This window comes from Colius striatus, chromosome 16 (assembly GCF_028858725.1).
Source record: "Colius striatus isolate bColStr4 chromosome 16, bColStr4.1.hap1, whole genome shotgun sequence".
Lineage (NCBI taxonomy): Eukaryota > Metazoa > Chordata > Aves > Coliiformes > Coliidae > Colius > Colius striatus.
This window is the reverse complement of record NC_084774.1, coordinates 13,199,042-13,222,161: the sequence shown is the minus strand read 5'-3', so window position 1 is coordinate 13,222,161 and position 23,120 is coordinate 13,199,042. Positions and strand designations below refer to the sequence as shown.

At 47.6% G+C, this 23,120-nt stretch overlaps 1 protein-coding gene across 3 annotated transcripts in view; it reads right to left on the bottom strand.

Moving 5' to 3' along the window:
• The window catches only part of PMEPA1 (prostate transmembrane protein, androgen induced 1), a 47,349-nt gene that overhangs the window by 8,978 nt on the left and 15,251 nt on the right, over positions 1–23,120 (bottom strand). For 2 of the 3 annotated variants that reach the window (XM_062009138.1, XM_062009140.1), the window contains exon 2: positions 21,796–21,834. The exons of the other annotated variant lie outside the window; for it this stretch is intronic. In XM_062009138.1, coding sequence (XP_061865122.1) covers positions 21,796–21,834 — 39 coding nt within the window. The remainder of the gene's footprint in view (positions 1–21,795; positions 21,835–23,120) is intronic. 3 annotated transcript variants of the gene reach the window in all.

The following is a 23,120-nucleotide window of genomic DNA, read 5'->3' as shown; positions in this document are numbered from 1 at the left end:
CCATCTGTGTGTTATCCAGACACAGACAGGCGTTATCTGCAGATGCAGAGGAAGACCCATCATGCCTCAGAGGGCAGCCTCACACGCTCACACCAGCTGGGGTTGCTTCTGCTGAGTCAGGAAAGTTTAATTTGGGGTTATTTTATGGAAAGTTTTCTCCTGGCAGGTGGCATTTAAGTGCCAGTAAAAGCAAATAAATGTCAAGAAAACAGTCCAGGTGGTGAATGCTGCCAGTTACCTTGGAGCTCGTTCTGCTAAACAGCAGCTATTTCTGCCATTCCCCAAAATGCTTAAACCAGCTCTGCCCACCACCTTCAAGAAGCAGAATTATGCCTTGAAAGCAGGAACCTTATCTGTCACTTAGATGTATGAGTGACTTGGAGCCCATATACTTACAGCACCTCTAAAAAGCAGCTGCCAGGACACAGAAAGACTGCACACTGGGTAGGAAGAGAGGGATTAAAAGCCAAACATTGCAAAGTGGTTTTGTCTTTAAAATGCCTTTTAGCTAAAGGCATCTTAAAAGAGGAGTTCTGCGCCTTTCACAGGAACCCCAGCAAGATGCATGAATGCCACTGTGAGGGCAAGAGACTGGAAAAACACATGTTCCCAAAAATTTATGATCTGGCCCCAAAGCAGCACCACTGCTCACCCATGGGAACAGCAGATGACTGGACCTGAGACCTGCCACAGGTACCCTGAGCTGGAGGAATGGGCTGAAACAGGAGCTTATTGCTTCTAAACACAAATCTGATTAACCACACACACAAACACACCAAAACTGGGGCTGGGGAAAGAGATGGTGCAAAACCATAAACAAAACAGGTATAGTGTTTGTTCCCATGTCATTCCTCCTGTGTAGGGGACTGTCCCTACATTGTGCAAAGGCATGTCCTGGTGCCAGCTGCACCCACAGGCACGTCCCCACTGACCTCCAGCACTTGACTGTCAGGGTGAAGTCCCAACCCCCAGCCAGGCCCAGGATGCCCCACAGCTCCCTGGGTGGTCTTCAGGTCACCCCCTTAGAGCCCAAGCCCAGGGGAGTGTTGACCCAGAGCCCCTTTGCCTCACCTACACGTGGGCAGCAGAGCCCACAGGCTGGAGAGCAGCCACCCAGCTTGGGTGCAGAGCTTGCTTTCTGTGGAATGCATTACAGAGAAGAAAAAAAAGACAAACCAAAAACCAACCGAGGTTTTTAGGAAGATGAGTCAATTTAGCCTGAAAATGCAGCATGTGCTTTGGCCACAGTAAGAAAACAGAAGAAAAAAATATAAGGCCAGCGATGGAAAACTTCCTTTTCTGTTAAGAGGTTATATTTCTGAAGAAAAAACAAGACCAAGGCAGTGGGGTAAAGGAAAGTTCCTTTTCTAGGACAAGAGGTCCCTTAAATGAACCAACCCTTGCTAAATTAGTCAGTGACAGACGAGAAGCTCTGGCCATCAGGAAGCACTGCCCCAATTCCTTCCTAGGAAGGAACACACTCGAGACATGTCATTTCCAACCAACCTCAGCTGAGCCTCCTGTACATATGTACAGATGTACAATGAGTAGAGCCTGAAGCAGAAAAAAAGGTGGGAATTCCGTAAGGGACAATGCACCAGCATCTCACCCAGCCCCAAATGCTGTTTGTTCTTGGTCTACAGAAACAGTTGCCAAGAAGGGCAATAGTAAGGCATAGTATGATCAGCAGAATGAAGGAGTGACTGCTTTCTGGCAGAGATGCTCCTCCTGCACCATCTCTCATATTCTCCTGGAGCTGGTCATCTGGACAGGCTGGACATCCCCAGAGACACTGCACAAGGCCATGAGGCAGGGGAGCAATCTGCAACGCATCACACCCTGCTCTTCAAGCTCTAAACTTGGGTTGTTTCAATGCAGAGCCACCTCACCTTACAGCAATCACACTGGTGTTTATCAACAGAACAGTGATTTTAATACCCTGCTGTGTGGGAGGAGGCACATCAGTTAAGCTGCAAATAAACAGGGATTTGTTGAAAAGGGCCTGAGCAATAAAACCTTATCAGCTGCCCTCGGTCAGGTTTTGGCCTTTCCATGCCAATAGCCTTGCTCTTCTCCCATGTCCTTCCCTAGCATGAGGAAGCAAACCCCTCAATTGCTGCTGCAGAGCACACCTATCCTTGTCCTGCACTGCAGGCAAGGGCTGGAACAGATTTCAGTATCATAGATGAGAAACGTATCAGCCCTCACGTCTGCCTTGGTGGTGCTGCTGAAATTAAAATGTCTTCCCCATGCTGTGTGTATACATGCGGAGGCCAAACCCACATGGAAGCTTCGCTCTCTGCACCAGCAGGAGCTCAGAGCAGAGGGCACACTGTGCCCTGAGTTTAGCTCTGCCCCAAGCCCAGGCTGTGGGGAGCAGCACAGCCTCACAGCATGCAGCAGTAACAGGTCGGGTACGCTGAGATAGTCTTTAATCCCAGGAACACTCCTGTTGCCCAATCTGGCTTTTGAAGAAAAAACAACAACAACAAAACCCCAAATAAAAATCAAACCAAACAAAAAAATTCCCACACACTCAATTTGTGCTTTTCAAGTTTCAAGAGACTCATACCCACTCGAGGCGCCAGAGTTTCTGCCAAATCTCCCTCTGTTTTAACTTGTCTTCATGGGCTTCATTTGCGGAAGAGGGGGGGGAAAAAAACCCAAACCTCAACACACTGGAAAGCTGGATATACTTGGTGAGATTTTATCCAAACAGCTCAGTCAAACTAATGAAGAAAGATCATTAAAAACACAAACTTTGGGTTAATATGTTATTATACAAGTGCAATTCAGCTGCTATGCTAATAAAAAGCCTTTGGGGAATGAAAAACAAGCCAAACTGCAAAGTACATAATTTATAATTCTACTGGTATTCTTAAAAACACACACAGCACAAAACAAGAAAAAAAAATACTCAACACATTTTTGTGTTTGGCTTCCTAATCATTGTCACTTTTCAATTAGAAGAGACCTCATTCCATTTCTCTCTGTAATTTTCCCCAAGGGAAGTGTTATAAATGCACTAGGCCTTATGAGATGGGAATATTCAGCCTCCAAATGCAAAGTAAGGTCACACTAATTTAATTGTGCATAATTTTTATTCCAGAATACGTTTCAAACTAACAGGTTCAGACATCACATTTAAGTGACACAACCTGCTTTTCTGTATTTTCTGTCTAGACGCAGCAGCTCTGGGAGTCTGTCAGCACGCGTGCAAGTGTTCTGCAACTAAGCATTTCCCCCCAGAACTTCACAGTCCTGAAATGGGATATTCGTGATCAAGTAAAAATCACTTGTCACATCCCATTCTTCAAGTTCATTACTCATTAAGCCACATGTAGCCTTGGATAAGGGTTTCATAGTGTTGTATTAATGAATGATAGGAGACTGCTGCTTCCCAAAGCCTCTGGGCTCCACAACTCCTGTGGCTGCTCTGCTGCAGCTTTTTGGAGGAAGGCTGCATGTGCCTTTGTTGCCCACACCAGGCTGCTGCCTAGCCACTACGACCATAAGGCTCCAATGTCTGAAATTTATGAGAATGTTAGCTGGTGCCAACGTGGAGGCACCTTGCTGGCACGGCTGCCACGGCACCCATCCTACTGAAGACCACGCTCACAGCCTGACAGAGAGGCTGCAGAAAGGTGCATCTCACAGCTTCCTCCAGTGCCTACGAACAAAACACTTGGCACCCACAGGTTTAAAATTCATTAGTATTTTTGCGAGGAGCTGTTTGAGTCAGCGGTGACGCTGGGAGCGCTGAGCCTCTGCGCACACCCGCGGCTCTCAGCACCCGCAGGGGAGGTGAGGCTGTGATCTACTTTAAATGCCTTTCCTTACTTTTTACAGCTATACTGCAGTTCATAAAATGCTTACTATAAACTTTATTAATGTTCCTCTATCCACAGAGTATCACTGCTGAAGATAAATGCTCCAAAGCACTGGCAACTATAAAGAGAAGAAAAAAAAAGGATACACCTGTGTTTTGCTGAAATAATTACAGGTACTGCTGCCATTATGTGGACAGAACAGCTTTCAAATAGGGTCTCAGTCAAGATGACCCTTGCTTTCAGCTGTGTATAACACATCTGTAGGTCAAAACAGTTATCTGTAAGCCTAACTTACAATTTATGTATATAAGGGCTGTGTTTCATGTGAGAAATGATGATAAAAAGTGAAACTAATCAACACATGATGGCCAAGCAGAACAAATGTAGCTGCACTAGCCACAACTCCTAAGAAAAAAGGTTTAAACCTAAGAAAAATGCCAGTCATCATAAATGTTGTGGTGTGCTGTGCTAAAACTCAAATCTGTTCTGCTGAGACAAAACCAAAGCAAGCAGAGAATCCCCTGCAGAATCCTTTGCTTCTCCTATGTTCACTTTCACTTCCTCTGGGTAGTTTCATGATTAAAACCCCCTTAGTTCTGACTTGAAGCAGATTGCTGGGACAGTTCAAGCGCAATGACTCTGATCACAAGCTCGCACAGATTATGAAAAGCATGCTCTTAAGGTTGTGGAGAAAAAAACCCATCAGCCTGGTTTGAGGCAACCAATGCCCTGCTTCACACCAGACAATGATGGCAGCTCCCGAGCAAGCCTCGTTGTTTGAAGTTAATGAGCCATCAGTTAATTTTTACCCAGGACGGATGGGATATGCACCTCAGCTTCTGGATGCTCCCATGACAATTCCTCAGCATCAGAGTCCTGCTATCACCACTTTTATTGGCATTCCTTGGGAAAATACATCTAAAACTGTGTTTTGAGGTTATTCCATGTGCCTGACAGAGGTGAGCTGCTAACAGAGGCAGGAAAAGCCTTCCTCAGGCTTGGGGAGTGTTGGGCACTGCTCCACTGCTACAGGCAAACTTCCAACGTTGCCCCAACATCTGCTATAGCATGGATCACAGAAAAAAGTGGGTTTAAAATGAAAACTCACCCCCAGTGGTTTCCCCTGATCTAGAAACTGATGTGAATTTGAACATTAGAAAAATCCCAAAGGAAGTGAGTCGGGGAGCCTAAAAAGGGGCTGAGAACATTGCGGATTTTGCTATTTCAGAAGTTTCAGAGAACTGTGGAAATAGCATTTCCCCTGAATCACTGCTGGGCCATCACAGCCCACACTCGTCCCCATCAGCCTGGCTCCTCGCTCGGGTGTTTGACCCGGCCCACCACAGCACAAGGACCATCTTGTTGAAGACCCTGCACGAACACCTGCAGTCTGAGATAACAGAGTCCTTGTCTCTGCTGGGACGTTACTCTGCAGCCCAGCTGTATGGAAATTTCCAGACCAGCCATTTTCTATCATCCATAGGGACTATTTTAAATTAAATGTCACTTATGTTCCCAGAGAAACATCATGTAGGTGCCTCATGCAAGGGCCACGGAACCCCACTGCATACTGTGCTTTCACCTTTGCTCTTTGCTTTCTCTGACACACAACTTTTACACCAAGACTGAATGAGATGTTTTTGCACACAGATTCCTCCTGCCTAACATGCCTCAGAAACAGATTGAGACTTTTCCAACTTTTCTCTTGAAGTACAAAGAGATATAATTGGGTCGTGTACAAACATGGGCAGCATCTCTGTAGCCTGCAGAGTACAGAGGCTAAGGATGACATCTCACATCAGACAGCCTGAGCTCCCTGGCCCCCTCCTGCCCTGCGGCACCCCTGATCACCCCATGCAGTGGTACCGCACCAGTGCCCACATCACAGCTGTAGCCTATGGATGAGGTCAGTGCACAGATACTTCTGTCCTTCGGGCTTGTGGCAGGGAACAATGTAATTAAGATCTCTGGGAAGCCAAAGAGGACAAACAGTGTGAGCAAAGGTTGGCATGGGAGATGCACTACAGTGAGGCAGGGGAGTGTTCATCCGAACTCCCGGCATCAGCTGCCAAGCGGTGAGCACAGGCTCTCAGCCCATCTACCCCAAAGGGACATAGTCTGTTCCCAGGTCACTCAGCCCAGGATGGAGACCCAGCTCTTAACCCAGCCTCACCAGGAGCCCAGTTCCTCCTGGGACTGCTGGAGTGTGGCCCTTGGTGTAGGCATGGAGTCAAAGATCTCACTGGAGTCAGGATGCAATTACTGGACACAAATCTATTGGCATGAACGAGGAACTCACTGCACAGGGCACCCAAGCTCTATGCCAGTAGCCAGCCTTTGGGTGAACACATACCTCCTGGGGAGCAGCAGCAGGATACCTGTCAGCACCACGTGAAGAGATAAAAATAATGCTTAGAGAAAGCAGAGCTGAGAAAAGCTTCTTGCTCTCTCCCTGTGGAGCCCTTGCTCCAACTATGAAGCAGCACTTTCATATCCCTGCCGTGCACAGCCACTTTGTGGAGGTCCCATTGTTATTTCACATGGATGGCTCAGCACCATGATTCAACACATCCCTGCCAAGAGCCCACAGTGCCCTGGAGCAGGCACCTCAGTGGGGCCCGTGAGCAGCATTGGCTGCAGGCACAGGCCCTGGGGACTGGGGACAGGCACACTGCAGCTTATGAAACCTGTAAATGAATTGCTGCCTCCCATCAGCTAAATATGGTGGCACTGTAATGTTACACTGCATGTTCCAGCTTCTTCCATAATCCTTGGGGATTTAGAGTAAGTTCAACTGACTGCAATGCTCTGTCCTCCATGCACCATCCCCACCTCACACACACACATACACTCCCCAGGAAAGAAAGGTCTCTACACACACACACACACACACACGCGAGTCTTTCCAGACATGGCAAAATTAACCGGATGAATTAACAGAAAGTGTTCACAAATCTGCAGTCAGCACTTTCATCTCTGATTTTCCATTAACACCTCCAACATCCACAGAGCTGCCCTGGCTGCGTGACTCAGAGCAAGATGTAGCAGAGATGTGCATAGCCTTGACTGCAGTTCCCTCTCCTCTCAGTTTTCTCATCTTTTCATCCACCCACATCCTTGGGCATCTTCTGTTTGAACAGGTTCCTTGTAGCCCTTGATGGCAGCACTCTAGTTAAATAAAAGACATAAATAATGGTACAGCTACTTTCTGACTGAGCATGTGCAGGTGAGCTATTCAAGAGTAATCAGGAAGGTGGTGGGGAGAAATAGAAATCCATGCATCCTTCCTTCCTATCTGTGGTTCCTCAAACTCTGCACTTACAAGCTTTGTGGGATGCCAAGGAGGGATGCTCAAGGATTTCAGCCAAGACTGATTTCAGCCCTGTAACCTTAAAGGCTTCTGAACAAGATTCTGCAGGTCCCCAAAGAGGAAATGGAAAAGCCTTGGAATAGCAGTGCACTAAGGTCATCCTCTTCCAGCATGAGTATGTGTCTGTCAGCACCCAAAACAGCAAGCGTCTTTCAGCAGCAGGTCCAGAGGTCCCTGCCTTATTCCCTACCCAGCCAGAGGTTTTGACAGACAGAAGGAGGATATGACCCAACATTTTCTCCAACAGACCTGAGCTGCTGTCTTCGCACGAAACTTAATGCCAATGGGTAGGCAGAGACACAGCCCTAAACTAGAAGTGAAGGGTTTGACTTTCAGCCATTCTCAGCACCCACACCTCCAGCCAAAGGCAGCAGCAAGGGCAGGGGCTTGGGTGCCAGCAGGCTGCAGAGGAGGAGGAGAAACACTCTTATCCATTCTGTCAGCTACTTGACAGCCTGACCCGCTCCCCTCCCAGTCTTCGCTGACATTTCAGAGCACCACAGCCTCAGCTGTGCCCAGAGGCACCATCGAGAACAAGAAGACATGCAAGGACAGTCCTTGCTATGAACAGCTGAGAGCCTACTGCTACCTTGCATGCCCCAATAATTAGGGCACCAAACAAGTCCTAATCACTTTTGGAAAATGAAAGTTGAGGACACCCTGTACCACCTTGCCTTACACATTCTGATGTACCATCTTTTGCAAGCAGATAACCAGAAAGGCAAGAGCTGACATTACCCAACTGGTCCACAGCAGGCCTGGACCAAAGCAGGGCTCCCAGAGCTGACCGAAGGTCTGACAGGTCCTCGATGCTCATCAAAGCCTCTGTAAAAGGATGTGGGTTCAGCAATGAGGCCAAAGAGCAGACCTCATTTTTTTTTCTACTCAAGGCTAAAGAATGTGAATTTGAGAAGAGCCATCTGAATCTAGTCACCTTTTGAGCTATGATTTTAGTAGGGAATAAACTCAACTCCTCAGTGAGAGGCTGCAGGGTGCAGGGACTCAGACCTCAGGCTCAGCAGTGTCTCACAGGACAGGCAGCAGGGTCAGCAGTGGGACCATGTCTGCCCTCACCTTTCCCTCTTCAGACCTATGGCATGGAGGAAAATACCCTGGCACAGCAGCACACAGCCTAGTGCAAGCAGCTCTGCCCTGGCACATCCTTCCCAGCTCTGCTTGGAGAAGGGACATGCCCATTATGCTAAACATTACATTTGAACTGCTCTAATTTAAGCAAGAACTAAAACAGCTCCAGGCAACAGCTGGAATCCAAAGGCTGCCAGAGAGGGTGCAGCACCGAACACTGTTCCTGGTTTACAAAGGCCATTTCACCCACCAGATGCCAAGCTCCACTTGTCAGAGACACTAGTGTTCTCCCTCCCTCTCAGAGACAGTGGATGGCGAAGAAGTGATGAAAGAACAAAGAACTTCAGATGGTAGATTACTCACCCTCCGCCGCTCATCTGTTAGGTCATCTTAGAAACAATCAGACCAAAGTCATTACTGCAGTATTCATGTATTAGTATCTGCTACATTTATCTTCTAAATAATACCTCCATAAAACCACATACGAAGGGCCCACGAGAGTGTCAACAATTGTATTTGTTTTACAAGGCACCACAGGAAGTACTGGAAATAGATACTGGCACTAGGCAGCAGGATCTTGAAGCTGGAGCTGCAGCAGCAAGATCGAGGCACCAAAGAAAGCAGGATGAGGCCTGTGACAACAAGCAGGACAGCTGGGAAGAGCCCATTGGATTCGGTCCTGCCTCATGCATCATCAGTACAGTTAACAGCTATATTGCATTTCCAGATTCAACATGGCTGGTTCTGGTGTGGCAGGAAGAAATAATGCCAAGTGAGTTAGTGATGGCAGACTGAGAACAGGGCAGGAGGGCAGAGAGCAAGTGGGAAAAGAAGCCAATCTGAGAAAACACACTGATGGAAAATGGGTGATGGGGCCCCAAGAAGTCATGTTCACAGTGCCAATCCTTGGGCCTCAACTGTGTGTTTAATACAGTTCGTTTTCTTCGTTTGTCACCCTGGGTAATCAAGCATCACATCCTCTGAGTCACTGGCAAATGATGGTCTCATCCTGCACCCCCACCCCCATTTGTTTGTTTGAAAGGAAATGGCCCCCTTTCATACTTACAGCCATGGGAGTATCAGACTGGTTGGGTCTCAAAAGTTTTTTTAGTCCTTAAAACATAACAACTGTCCTGATGACACCACTGTGTCTGTTTTTAAAAGGTGACCTTCCCATGCTAGCATGGCCATGGTGGCAGCTGCAGGACCTGCATTCAGTGGCCAGAAAAGCAGGATCGGCAAGGCAGCTTTTACATGGAAATTGCAAGCATAGAGCTGGGGTCAGCAGCTCGTTCAGCTGGAACACCTCCTGGCTCTGAGCAGAGACCTGTCAACTGGAGACTTGTTTAAAGAAACTCCTAAAGACATTAACCAGCTCCCTCAGAGCAATGAGAACTAACAGGGTTCTTTGGGACACTCTAAAATCTTGTCTATGCCAACCTCTCCCTTTTTGTGCCTATTTCTCTCACCCTCCCCTTTTCCGGGGTTTTGAGACAGCATATTTTATGCACAGTAATCCCCATCCCAGCCTCCTGAGAAGACTGGAAGGAGTACACTGCTTTTGAAGTTACTCCCAAAGGTAAAGATAGCTAAACTGGATTAAAAGCATAAAGTAATTCTGATTTTGCACTTAAAAAGATAGGTAAAGTTGCTCACTCACTAAAAAACGCTGAGCAAGGCTCATGGGCCCCACCAAGCCTTGAACAACCAGAGTATCTCCCGCTTCCCAAGAGCCAGCACAAGGCCCAGCCGACATCTGGGGCACGGGAAAAGGCTGCACATCACCCTCCCTGCCAAACATGAGAATCCAGACAGGGACATAGGAACAACAACTGTTTGCAGTCATAAACAGCATGAGCCAGAAACAAAAAATCTACCAAAAAATGAGTGAAAAACCCTACAGTGCACAGTATCTAGATCAAACCCTGTCAGCCGACCCTGAAAGGCCAAAGAGGTTTTGTTTGTCAGGGGTATTTCTATAGCTAGTAAAAATAAACACATTAATAATTAAGTATTTTCACATACCCTGTAAACAATCCTGATCAATATGTGGCTTGCTACTGTAGAGGGTTTTTTTTTTCCTTCCACCCAACAGAAACTCAAAGGAAAGCACATCTCATTTATGAACTTAGCTATAAATACTTTTGCTAACTGCCATTTAGGAATTTCATTTCCTGCTTGAGCAAGTCCTGTTGAAAGAGGCAATTACCAAATTTGTTTCTAGTTATAGAAATAGACGTTTGTCGCTGCCCACATCTGTTTCGACAGACAAATTGCCAGTCATGGACACTCCAAGGAGAGCAAGTGCTCCATCCACAGAAGGCTTTGCCACCTCTCCAGAAAGCTAACAGCAATTACAGGGATTGGGTTTCCCGGTTCCAACTTCATTTAAGCTCTGTCTCCCACTGTCACAGAGCTTCCTTGTGCTGACAGGCACCTGCAGCTTCCCAGGCGGCCACAGCCACCTGCACCACGTCACCAGGGCTGGCACAGCCAGAGCCTGCTCCCCGCTCCTGCTGCTGCGGAGACACTAACAAAGATGCACTTCATTAATCACCAGGCCCATCAAAACAAGCCAACTTCCATCCTGCAGGTCACGAGGATCCAGTGTGCAGCATTTGTTGTGCGCACAGGAAGGATGGCAGGAGCAAAGCACCCTCCTCACCTGCAAAGATGAGATGGCAGAGGCTTTCCTGCTCTGTGTAGGACACCCCAACAAAACCGCCAGCACTGATGGCACGTGGGTGTGGAGATGCAGGTTTACAGCTGTGGTCAGCATGGACCACAGCCTCTCACAGAACCACAGAATGGTAGGAGTTGGAAGTGACCTCTAGAGATCACCCAGTGCAACCCCCTGATAAAGCAGGTGCCCTTGATAGGGAGCACAGGAATGTGTCCAAGTGGGTTTGGAAACCTCCAGAGAAGGAGACTCCACAGTGTCCTTGGGCAGCCTGTGCCAGGGCTCTACCACACACACAATAAAGAAGTTTTTTCTTGTATTTAAGTGGAACTTTTTGTATTCTAGCTTATTGTCATTACTCCTTGTCCTGTCACCGGACACTACAGAAAAAAAGTGTCACTCCATTCACCTGACATCCACCTTTTAGGTACTTTTAAGTGTTGATGAGGTTCTTGTTTCTGTCTTCTCTTACCCAGGTCTCACAGCCTTTCCTCCCAAGAAAGACGCTCGAGTACCCTGATCACCTTGGTAGCCCTCTGCTAGATTCTCTCAAGAAGTTCCCTGTATCTCCTGAGCTGGGGAGACTCAAACTGGATGCAGCACTCCAGATGAGGCCTCACCAGGGCAGAGTAGAGGTGAAGGAGAATCTCCTTCAACCTGCTGGCTACACTCTCCTAAATACACTCCATCATTCTCTCAGCTGAATGCTGTATATACCGAAGTTTTACAAGGTCTCCCTCCCTTTCCACTTCCTTCCACTCTGCCCATCTCCTAGAAGGCATCCATTTCCATTTATTCCTCAGAAAGCCATTCATCATCTGATTCCCAACACACTCGGCCACAGCCCCACCACCACCAGCTGCAGCTCAGGTGCCCCAGTGCCTGTACCCAGCCCCTGGCACAATGCCCAGCATGTCCTACAGGATCAGCACTCGAGCAGGGGCACCCCGAGAGGGACGTGGGGACGAGCAGCAATGCCTGTGCCTCCCTCCATAGGCACAGCACCCACTGACTTGCACCCAGCACAGGGATGTGGTGGAATTGCAGAGAGGCCACGAAATGCCATGAGCTGTGTTGGAGGAACCTCTGCTGCTCTGGCATTTTTCCTGGGTCAATCAGCACAGCTGCCCTCATGCTGCTTTGCTATCAATCCAGCATAGCCCCAAGGAGCCCATCAGCGCTGGGAAGTGGTCCTAGTACCCCACCACGCCCCCTCCTTGAGGCTGCAAGGCTCTGGGACACGTGCTCCCGGGGCTGCCCCGAGGCACAGCTCGCAGACGGGTGTCGAAAGACAGATTGAGCAAGTCGGCCAAAGCCACACAGGTCACGCCAGGGCCGTAACTGTGACCGGATTTCCTCAGCTCTGTCCAAGGCTGATCAGCAGGACACCTCTCCCTTCTCCACCTCTTCTTAAGCACAGTTATCATCTATACCACTTTGCAGCTTTTGCTTACACAAGGAGTGACCTTTCACAAGGTAAGTTACTCCTGTGGAACAAGAACAATCTCAAGTTACAGACATAATTATGCACTGCAGGAAAAAAAATATGCAAAATGCGTACAGATGCCCAGACACGCACACTGTGTCTGGTCACTGCAACATCCAAGTGCTGTTCTTGAACTGGTCCTGAACACCAGCAGATGGGAGCGAATGCATGTGCATACTCTCACACAGAGATGTGAAAAAACACTACATTTATATATATATACACACACCAGAGCGAATGGGGGAGGCGAGGAAAAACGCCCCAAATTTGACAACATTAAAGGTAATAAATTTACTTCCACCTCAGCTGCATAACAGCCTGAGAAAGGTTTCAACTCCTACAGCAGACATGCAGGAAAGGGTAAGTTGTGTCGTAGTGCTTCGCATTTGTGAGATTTTAAGGATGCACAAGAAGAGAAGCTGTTCTTCCAGGTAAAACAAGCAGCTTTTGCTCTGCAGAGATGGTTTTGGGAGTCAAGATCAGGGCTGGGATCCCATGCCCTCACCATGCCTGGCTGGGATGAGCCCTGTCTCCCCATTCCAGTCCCCATCCCCTGGCACATCTGCGTTCCTCCTGCCTACCCCATCGTCCCCAGCACCCCGTCCCATCTTCAGATCAATGACGGGGGCAGTGTGGAAGGCTGACCTCGGGTCAGCCCCCACAAAAGGTTTCAGGGGTAGCTGGAGGGAGGGAAGGGGCTGAGGAGACCTCAATCCCCCCAGCCCCTAGGGTGGAGGGTGTCTTGGGGAGGATTATCCATGGACACAGCCTTGCCCCCCTTTCACTGCCTTTAACAATAATGCTGTAGCTATAGCAACAGGGTTAATTAACGCATCCCATTTGCATAACTGAAAGTCTGAAGCCATTCAAACCTTGCTGATGTGTTCATTCTTAAAGCTGTCGGAGGAGGCTGTGCTCCTATGGCAGGGGACCCAAACCAAGTCCACCATACATGGGTACCACTGTCCTGGCAGCGGTCAGACACAGGACATGGCACCAAGGCCACCCGTGCACAAAGCCATCCCTCAGCTGTGGATCCTGCGGCATGACCCGCCAGCGAGGCTCCAAGGGCCATTTGCTCCACGTATCTTTATTCTCCTCCCCGAAAGCATTAGCATTCACAAATAAGCAAGCAGAAAAAACAGAAAGATGAGGCCTGGAGTGTCCTTCAAAAAATAAAATGGGGGGAAAAGTGATTTTTGGAAGCGGAGGGAGGAAAGCTCATTCCAAGACAGAGGGAGTAAGGAGATAGGCAATGTAAAGGTTTCAGACTATCATATAACCAGAGGGGGAAATGTCTTCTCACCACAAACATGCATCTGCATGATGTCTAGACAGTCATAAAAAGGGCAATTAAAGTACTGCAGGCTGCAGTAAGCTAATGTCTCCTCTCCCAGTCTAAACAGTTGAGACATACTGTACTAACTTTGAAAAAAAGATATAGGATGGAGAGAGAAAGACAAGTTTGTAAGGAAAAAAACCATTCTGAAATTCAGTTTTAAATAAGCCAGTAAATTAATTCAACCTTGTCAAATCTTTGCCTTATAACATATCAAATATTCCGCCTGCGTCCTGTCTAGACTGCGATAACAAAGGGCATTTAAAGCCCCGCAAGATGCGCTGACAGAGTAGCCATTTAAAGATGCAGTATTGCTTTCTCCATCTAAAACGATTTGTCAGATGGAGTTAAAATGAAAATGATAAGTAATCACTCTGGTTCACAACCATTTCAAAAGAAGAAAACCACAAAAAACCCACAGCTCATAGATGTAAATCCCTCTAAAAATCATTCCAATGTATCATTCCTGTGGGATTTGTTTGGCCTTTTTTTCTTTACGGCATTTGCTTTTTTCAACTTATTTTGTTAATCTGAGCTGTCACTAGCTTTCTGCACAATATGCATTTCTAAACAGGAGTGTATTAAGCTTGAAAAACCCATCTCCAAGAATTAATTGATTTATTGATATAAAATGATGACTTGTGGAGAGACACTATTATAACTCCAAGGGTTAACGTTGAAAAGGATTTGGGTTTTTTTTTATGTAAAAGCAAAAGAATAAACTACCTCACATGAGAAAATCTAGCCACTTTCTATCACTGACACAGTTCAGCCTGGGCAGTCACTGTCCTCGGGAGAGCAAGAAAGAAAAGTTAAAGCAAATTATGTGGGTGAACATGTTTGGGTTTTGGTTTTTTTTAATGACAAAGGACAGTTTCTGGTAAAAAAAAGCAAACACAGATATAATCCTGCCAAACACAAGAAATATTTTCCTCCCTTCTTGAGCTTTATTGGCTGTTGGAGAACCAAAATCTCAAAAAACTATATATGCAAAACAGCTGATCAGGCTTAACAGGACGTCTGCCCACGACGGAGCTGGCACCCGCAGGCCTGCAGCTACCCTCTGGGCAGCCGCTCTCAACAAAGTACAAGACTGGCTTTTAAAGACTGTTTCCTCCTTCTTTAAAGACTGGCATGACCAGATGCTCCTGGCAAAGGAAGGGGACTGAGGTGTGTCCACCCCGGGTCCAATCACACCATACACTTGCTTCTGGGGGGGCTGTCACAGTGAGGAGTCATTCCTGGAAGTTCAAAACCAGGCTGACTGCAATTCCTTTCTGCTCCTCACCCCGTAGCATCCCACCACCTCCCTCTGGCTCCCCACCCTTGTTTCTTAATTATTATTTTAATAAGACTGTTTCCAACTTCACTGTTCACTCTGCAATAGCCTAAGGGCTACAACTGTTCATTAGACAGAATTTCTGCTTTAATTGCACTGACACAGATGTGTAGGTTATCTGGAAGAAATTACTAAAATGAGCAGTAAAGAATGGGGCTGGATGCTTTTCTTCGCTTATGGAGAGTTTAATTTAGCATTATCACTCCCCCCCCCCAAGCAGCAGCATTCGGTACACCGTGGCTTCGCAGACAAATTAACCCCAAATTGTTCCTGCTGCCACAGTACATACAGGCACTCTTTGGTGCAGGCACTGGGACCACCACTGGGCTGCAGATGTGGGGCCGAAGGGGCCTGACACCACGGGGCTCACAGGGCAGATCTTTGCAGCAGGTCCCAGCAGAGGAGCAGGGGCTGACACCCATCCCACCACATTCCCCAGAGACTGCAGGTCATAGAATTGTTTTGTTTTAATATCATCAAATCCAACTTCTCACTTCACACTGCCAAGTCCACCACTAATCCATGGCCCTCAATTATGCATCTTGAGGCCATTTCCTCTTGTCCTATCATTCGTTACTGGGAGAATAGACTGATCCTCACCTCACTACAATCTCCTTTTAGGTACTTTGTAGGGAGTGCTCATGTCTCCCTTCAGCCTCCTCCAGACTAAACCCCCAGTTTCTCCAGCCACTCCTCAGACTTGTTCTGCAGACCCTTCACCAGCTCTGTTACACTTCTCTGGACATGCTCCAGCACCTCAATGTCACTCACTAAAGAGAGAAAGTACCCAAGATCACTGATAAAACTAAAGGGAAAATATTCAAACCTTAGCCTGAGTGTAACTTGTGGACTTTGACATAAGGATAAAACAAGGTCAGTGATGAACATTCAGCTGCAGTCACCCTGTGTGCCTGTACTGTCACAGCTTTCAGCAACTCCAGAATGGCAATCCCTAGGCAAGACATGGAAACACCAAACCTCGTTGGGGCAGGAGGCAATATCAGCACTACTCAACTGCTCATGCCCATTCCCACATCAGCACACAGGACTGGGGTGCAAAACATGCTCCTTCAGTCTCCTCTCACCTCTGCAAAGAGGTAAATCACCAGACACAGAAAAGTGTCACCACTTCTGCTCAACATCATCCAGGCTTTGAACCCACCACAGCTATGCAGCTGTCAACTCAGACATGGAGTTTACATGAACTTCCTCTGCAATTCACGTTGGCAACAGCCAGACACATAATAGCCCTGGATTCACAAAGAAAGAGCTGCCAGTGTTATTTCTATTTAAAACCTCTATTTGAGCTTCATACACTCATTCTTCACACACAATACACATGCATAAACACACAAAATGCAGAAGTGAGCCAGATCCAGAAACATTTCACTTCACCAGGAGCACTGCCTAATGGCAACTTCAGGTTTTGGCTCACTGTTATTATTTAATAGGTTTTAATTCAATAATAAAAAGTATAAACCTGCCAATATTTTTTAACATCTTCTTGGCAGGAAGAAAAAATAGAAGGAATCACACTAGAAATTTGCTACCAACTTATTTATCAAACTGTTTCCCCCCTCTTCCCTCCCTCAACCAGGCAAGGGGCTGCTCTCCTGGGCAGCAGCACAAAGGCAGCCTCCAAGCCGAGTGAAGGCTGAAGGTGCCGGAGCCCTCAGTCAGACAGGGTGGGCTGGGGGAACACGCAGATGCACATCAAGGGTTCAAGTCCCATCTATGAATATCTCTAAAAGCCATTAAAAATGTCTCTTTCAGTAAAACTCATCTTTGATTTTAAGGGGGGAGGGGGAATTTCACAAATGCCTCGTAAAAAAAGTCTGCATTAAGGGAAAAAATCCTTTCCTTTGTTGCTAAGGGACTGACTTGCTTTGTATCTGCTGAAAACCTTTAAAATTCCACCATTGTACTTTAACAAAACACCGAGACTGAAGCATCTCATCTGCTAAAAATCAAGAGACAGAGCACATCAGTTCCATCCTTCATTTGTAAGTACTTTGCTCAGGCCTGACTTCGTTTCGTATCTTGGTCCTCGATGCTTTTTGGCAGTTTGCTCTAGACTTACTGGCAAGGGCTAAAAGGTTTCTATTTAGCTGGTGTCAGCTGAGCATCTGTGCCTGCAAAAACTGGAGTGGGGGTGATCCCAACTGTGTTTCAAAAGCACATTTCTTTTTGGGAGCTGCCACAATAATTTTAAATCTAAGTGTGTTTGGGCAGCAGGGTGACTCCCTCCAGAGGGGTCCCCGCTGCGGTCCTGAGCGGAGTGCCTGATTCTGGGAAGGATTCCCGAGCAGAGGAGGAAAAAGGAGCTGGGAACGCTCCCTAACCTGTGACCCTGACAACAAAAGGCAGGCAGAGCGTCTAGACCTCCAGTCTGACGAGGAGTGAAGGCGAGTATTGTGCTGCTGCAGACAAGGCAGGCACACAGGCGCTGCGGGACGGGAGCAGCGATGCAAACCCCAGCTGCAGCCATCCATAGGCATCGCCCCCAAAACCACCGGCTTGTTGAGGGAGGCCACACGCAGCCCTTCCTACCCAGCACAGGGTTTAGCAGCAGCTTTCCGGGCAGCTCCTAGTTCCCAGAGTAGATGAAGGGGCTCATCGGATTTCCAGGCCGACTGACCCTGGGTTTCCCTTTGCCCCCGGGTATTTCACACATACCATCCTCACACTCTCAAATGCAACCATCTCCTAATTCCAGTGGATCCTCAACTGGAGAGAAAAACAAAACCCCACACTTCTTCCTGCAGATGCTTTATTTTCTTTCTCTGTCTCATGCAAACCAAGATGTTTCCTCTCCCCCAAGCCTATAAAGCAGCTCAACAATCAGAAAAGCTGAAGTCGAGACCCAGCTCTAATATGTATTTCTCATGTGACCCTGGACAAGCCCCTTGACTTCTCAGCATTGTAGGTCTCCATATGTAAAAATACAAACATCCTAAACAAATGCTAGAGGGAATGACAGGTTAGTGTCAGAGAACTGCATAAAGCGAGAACAAAAGATGTGTTAAAAGCCATCTTTCACCTCTGCCAGAAAGAAAACATTATTACCCAGTACTTAAAAAAAGATGCATTAATAGTGAGAGGGCAGGCAGGAGCTTAAGAACATCCCTGGCAGAGCAGCGAGGGGGTGTCAACCACCCCCCCACAAACCCTCAGGACAACATTTTCCCCTGAAGTGGTCCCATGCCCTGGGCCATGCCCTGATGGTGCAGCACTGCCTGCAGCATTCCTGACAGACAGCGGGGCTGGTCCTGCTCTGAAACGACAACCTCAGATCACAACTTTTAGCAGAACAAAAATCATTCGTTTCACTCTTCCCAAAAGAGAGCTCACTACCTCTTACAAACCAGGTTTCCTGTCAGACACACGTCCCAACCCAGCCTACAGACAGTGAAACCAGAGGGACCCGCAAGCACAGAGGTGGTGGCACTGGTGCAGTGCCACCCTGGGCTTCAGCAAGCACTCACCAGCCCAGGAGTACAGCTCCACATGGGAGCTGCAACCCTGGACACCCTCAATCCCTCTGCCACTCCCAGACCTTTGGAGTTATAGCCTGAAGCCAAGCAAAACCAGCCCAGCCCCCATAGCTGAGATAGTTTATGTAGTCATTAAAAATGCCGTTCCCCCTGCTTCTGACGAGGTGGAATATTAACAGCTAATGGTGAATGTGTTGAATTCAGAGTAAGAGCATTTTATCAGGCTGGTAGCTACCTGATGCCAATCCTTCACCAACACACCCTACCATTCCTTTCTACCTGAAAAAAAAAGATGAGGGTCAGGGAGTTTCTTCTCCCCCAGCCTCCATCACTTCCTACCCTATTTCCAAAACTTCTTCCCTCCTGCAGCAACTCCTTGCCCAGATGCTCTAGGTCCCGAGGCACCTAGGTACCAAGGCTGCCTGAGGAGCTGCGAGCTGCACTGGAGTGAGATGCCATGTACTCGCAGTCCCAGCGAGGTCCAGCCCAAATTTCCTGGCACCTGCCATGGCAGTAGCTCATCTTCTGACAACTGCGTGCGGTTTATTTTTGGTACACATGCACAAGGAAACTCAGAGATGCTACACTGGGATTTTATCAGCAGTATGCAGCTATGGAAACAAACCCATTTAGACTAATATAACAAAATACCCAAACCCACAACAACAAAAGAAAGATGCATATGGGCATTTTTCACAGGAGCGTGCTGCAATGAATAGAGTGTGTGACCCAGCTTCTGGGAAGCAGGGGAGGTCTGTGGGTCCTCTCAGACAGAATCCACTCAGATCTCTAAGAAATCAGTAGACAATGCATTTTCATTTAGTTACATGTTTTGCCTTGTGAATTTTGTTTTGTGCAAACCCTCTGCCTTGCCCTTTGATTTTAAAAAGTTCAAGGGCTGTATCTCCTCTGAAATCAGATGAGTGGCTTCTTGGTGAGGGCATCTCCTCTTCACCCCCTGCAACCATTCCCAGCCACCCTCTGTGGGAAGAAGAGCAGACACAAAACCCAGCAGAAATTGCAGCACCCCTATTTGCTCCCCATGGGGAGGATGGCAGCAGCTGACTGTGTCCCAGTCCACAGCTCTGGGCAGGGGCTGTGGCTCAGCCTAACTAATTTCCCCAGAACAGGTGAGAGAGATCCACAGATAATTTCTAGAAATTCAAGAGTTGGGCATCCATGTGGGAGACACTCAGGAGTTACCAGGAAGGCGTGGAACAGTAAAATAAACCCAAGGAAAAAATAACCATGAAAGCTAAATCCCCACCTTGAGTCAGTCTCAGTGGTGCTCCTTGGCCAGGGTTTGTGGTTTGTCCCCCCGCCGTGCAGGGCTTTAGCCCAGCTGGCATCAGGAAGGGCACAAGCATCTCTCCCTGAGGGTCCTGGCTCTGCAGGCAGCACTGGGGTGCTGCAGGAGGAAGCAGGCGTTGGAGGGGCCGATGTCTGGCAATACTGGCCCAGGCTGTAGCTGCAGACAAGGACCCAGACAACAAAGGCGAGGCAAAACGCCATCCCAGGGAGGCAGCCATGTCTGGCAAACCACAGCTTTCAGAACCCTGGGGAGACTTTCCAGGCACACACTGACCCATCTCTGCAAACACAGCTCCTCACTTGGTGTGCTCTTAAACCAGCAGCAAGAGCTCCTGCACCATACTCCAAACAGTACCCATCCAGACACACTAAAAACACCCAAATAATACATGAGCGTGGCAAAGCAGCAAGCAAATGGAGACTGCAGGGAACAACTCGACAACAACGACAACAAAAGACATTTAATTTTCTGTTATTTATATTATAAGGAAACCACATGTTTTCACTTGCATCTTTCCCTCCCTCCCGGAGGCACAAACATGCACACAAAATGGGACAGGGAAGACCAGGGAAAGCAGGAAGAGCAGCACAGCTAAAACACACCTGCTCACATGCTTTCCTAAATCACGGAAAGAAAAAGGGTGCAAGTTTTCCAACAGTCGAGCAACAGCAAACACCTTTTGTTGGTGAAAGCACCCCGAGCTACACTGCTCTGAGCAGTGTGACACTGGGGCTCCCTCTGCCCGCCCACCTTCTCTGCTGAAATCTGGTGTTTATGGCATTAATATAAAATCAATATATCATTGACTGCTGCAGGACAGTTCCCTTACAGATTGGTGTGAGTGTCGCCGTGCTCCTGCTGTTCCCCTGCCTGATGGTTGCACCATGATAACATGATGGTGAGACCAACAGTGTCTTGCAGCCTTTTAACATAAGCAACCAAATTGTGCCATCAGGCCAGAAATTAAGCAACTGAAATTATTCCTTTTTGACTCATTCTAGATTATGACTTTTACTAATAGATGCTTGATAAAAGCCTACTGAATTATTTGTAGGTATTACATGCACATTAAAGATCTGAGAGCAATTATAAGCCAAGGTCATAAGCTCTATTGACTTCCCAGGCTCTATAACAATTAATTAGCCATTTATTAAAATCATTTATGTGCTACTTGATAACACTTTATTTAGTCAGTTCTCCCCCAGCAGGCTTGGGACACCACATTTGAGGCCTTACTTTCAAGATACTCTCATAAACTCAATTCTAAACTGAGAGACATCCATAAATACTACAATGTCTTTTTAAACCAGCAAAGGCTCGTTTGCCAACAGGTTCAGCTCAAATCCAGCAGCCTGGTTCAACAATTCAATCTGAGGCCTGGTGTTGTCTGTCCTGAACATAGGCAGCTACTGCCACGCTCAACAGAAGTCTGTCATGCCATGACTTAAAAAGATTGGGCTTGTCCAAACTACTTTCACAAAATACAGTGAAAATTTCTTCCTCGATGTAATGCTGCTTATTAGTTTGCCAGAGTAACATCAAGTGGAAGAATACTCATGCTTAAAAAGACATTCAGCTTTTGAAGACATTTCTACATTGAATATTCAAGGAAAAAAACCTGTCCAGGATTACCAAGGTGCAGACAGCTTTCAATAGACAAAAGATACCAGGTTTGCACAACGAGCCTCTGAAGACACCACTGCAACCTCTCTGCACCCTGAACAGCAGGTACCTGCTGCTCTCACAGCAAGGCAACATATCGTCAAGCAAGTAACTGGGCTGTTTATGGTACAGCAGCTGCAATCATGCAATCAGTCTTTGTAATTAGATCTTGGCAACTCTTGAAATACTTCACTTACCCAGTTTACCTGGAAAGGTGCGACCTAAACATTCAGTGCCTGGAGACATTTGAAAGAAAAACAAAAAGCATCTGTCAGTGATGGGAGCCACCTCTGACTGGCTGCAACACACACCCCAGCTCCCCTCCTGGGGACTTGCTCTTGAAGAGCTCCCCAAAGCCAACCACGGTTGATGTCTGCACCCAAATCTACCACCTCCACAGTAGCCAGGAGTACCAAAAGCACTACAAGTCAGGTCTCAGCACTCCCAGTAACAACCCCCACAGCCTTTTCCCACATAAGAAGTTGCAGCACAAGGTCCCATTCCTTGTCAGTCAAGCCACTGCATGGGCTTCCCAAGGACCCCTCTCCCCCAGCACTCATGGCCAATTTGCCTGATGACATGCTGAAGCATGAAGGTTGGACAAGTTTTTGGGATCACTCAGCCCACCCCAGAGACCATCCCGAGGGTCCACGGCCCCAGGCAGCACTGTGCCCTTCAAGGCACTGGTGAGCTATTTGTCACATGCAGTCTCCTCTGCACACACACGTAGCTGAGCCCCATGTGTGCAGAGCCCTGGTGAACGCTCAGGACTTCCTGATGCCCCATGCCCAGCACGAGGGCAGAGGCTGACGGGTGCTGAACACTCACAGCAAAATCTAACACAAAACCCCAGATGCAATGGCCAGGAGAGGAACAAAGCACCAAAAATTTGGAAGAAAAGACAACTCATGACTTCTCTCCCTCTTGTCAGCATGCAATGCGTTACTATCTGCAAAACTGCAGGGAGAGTGGGACACGCATCCCCCCAACCCCTCCAGCACAACCTCGGAGTCTGAGCTGTGAGCCACCACGGGGCGGTCATTGGAGAAAACCTGCGTATGCGACTTATTTATGAAGCTTGTCTGTTACTGATAAAGGTTAATTGGTACAAATTGCTACTTGCCACAGTCTGATGCCAAAGGAGTCCTACTGGCCTATAAAAGTGGCCTTTAACCCCCGAGCAAGGGAGGCTCCCAGCTGCACCTCAGGTGCTCACACACCACCAGCTCTTTGTGCTGCTCCTGCCTCCTCCACTGCAGGTATAAGTGCAGAAGCACAGGCTGCAAGGTTCAAGGGGTTATATTAACACATCATTCCTCTAAAATAAAGCTTTAAGGAGTTACTTTCCACGCACTCAAGAGGATAAACAACATTTTCACCCCAGGAAAAGGGGCAGAGACTCATTGTAAATTACTGCAGCAGTTAAATAACTTGGGATGTGCAGGCTTGGAGTCAGCTCACTGACTTCTAAGTCAGTCTGACTTAGAAGAACAGGTTCAGATGTATCACAAATCAATGCTTT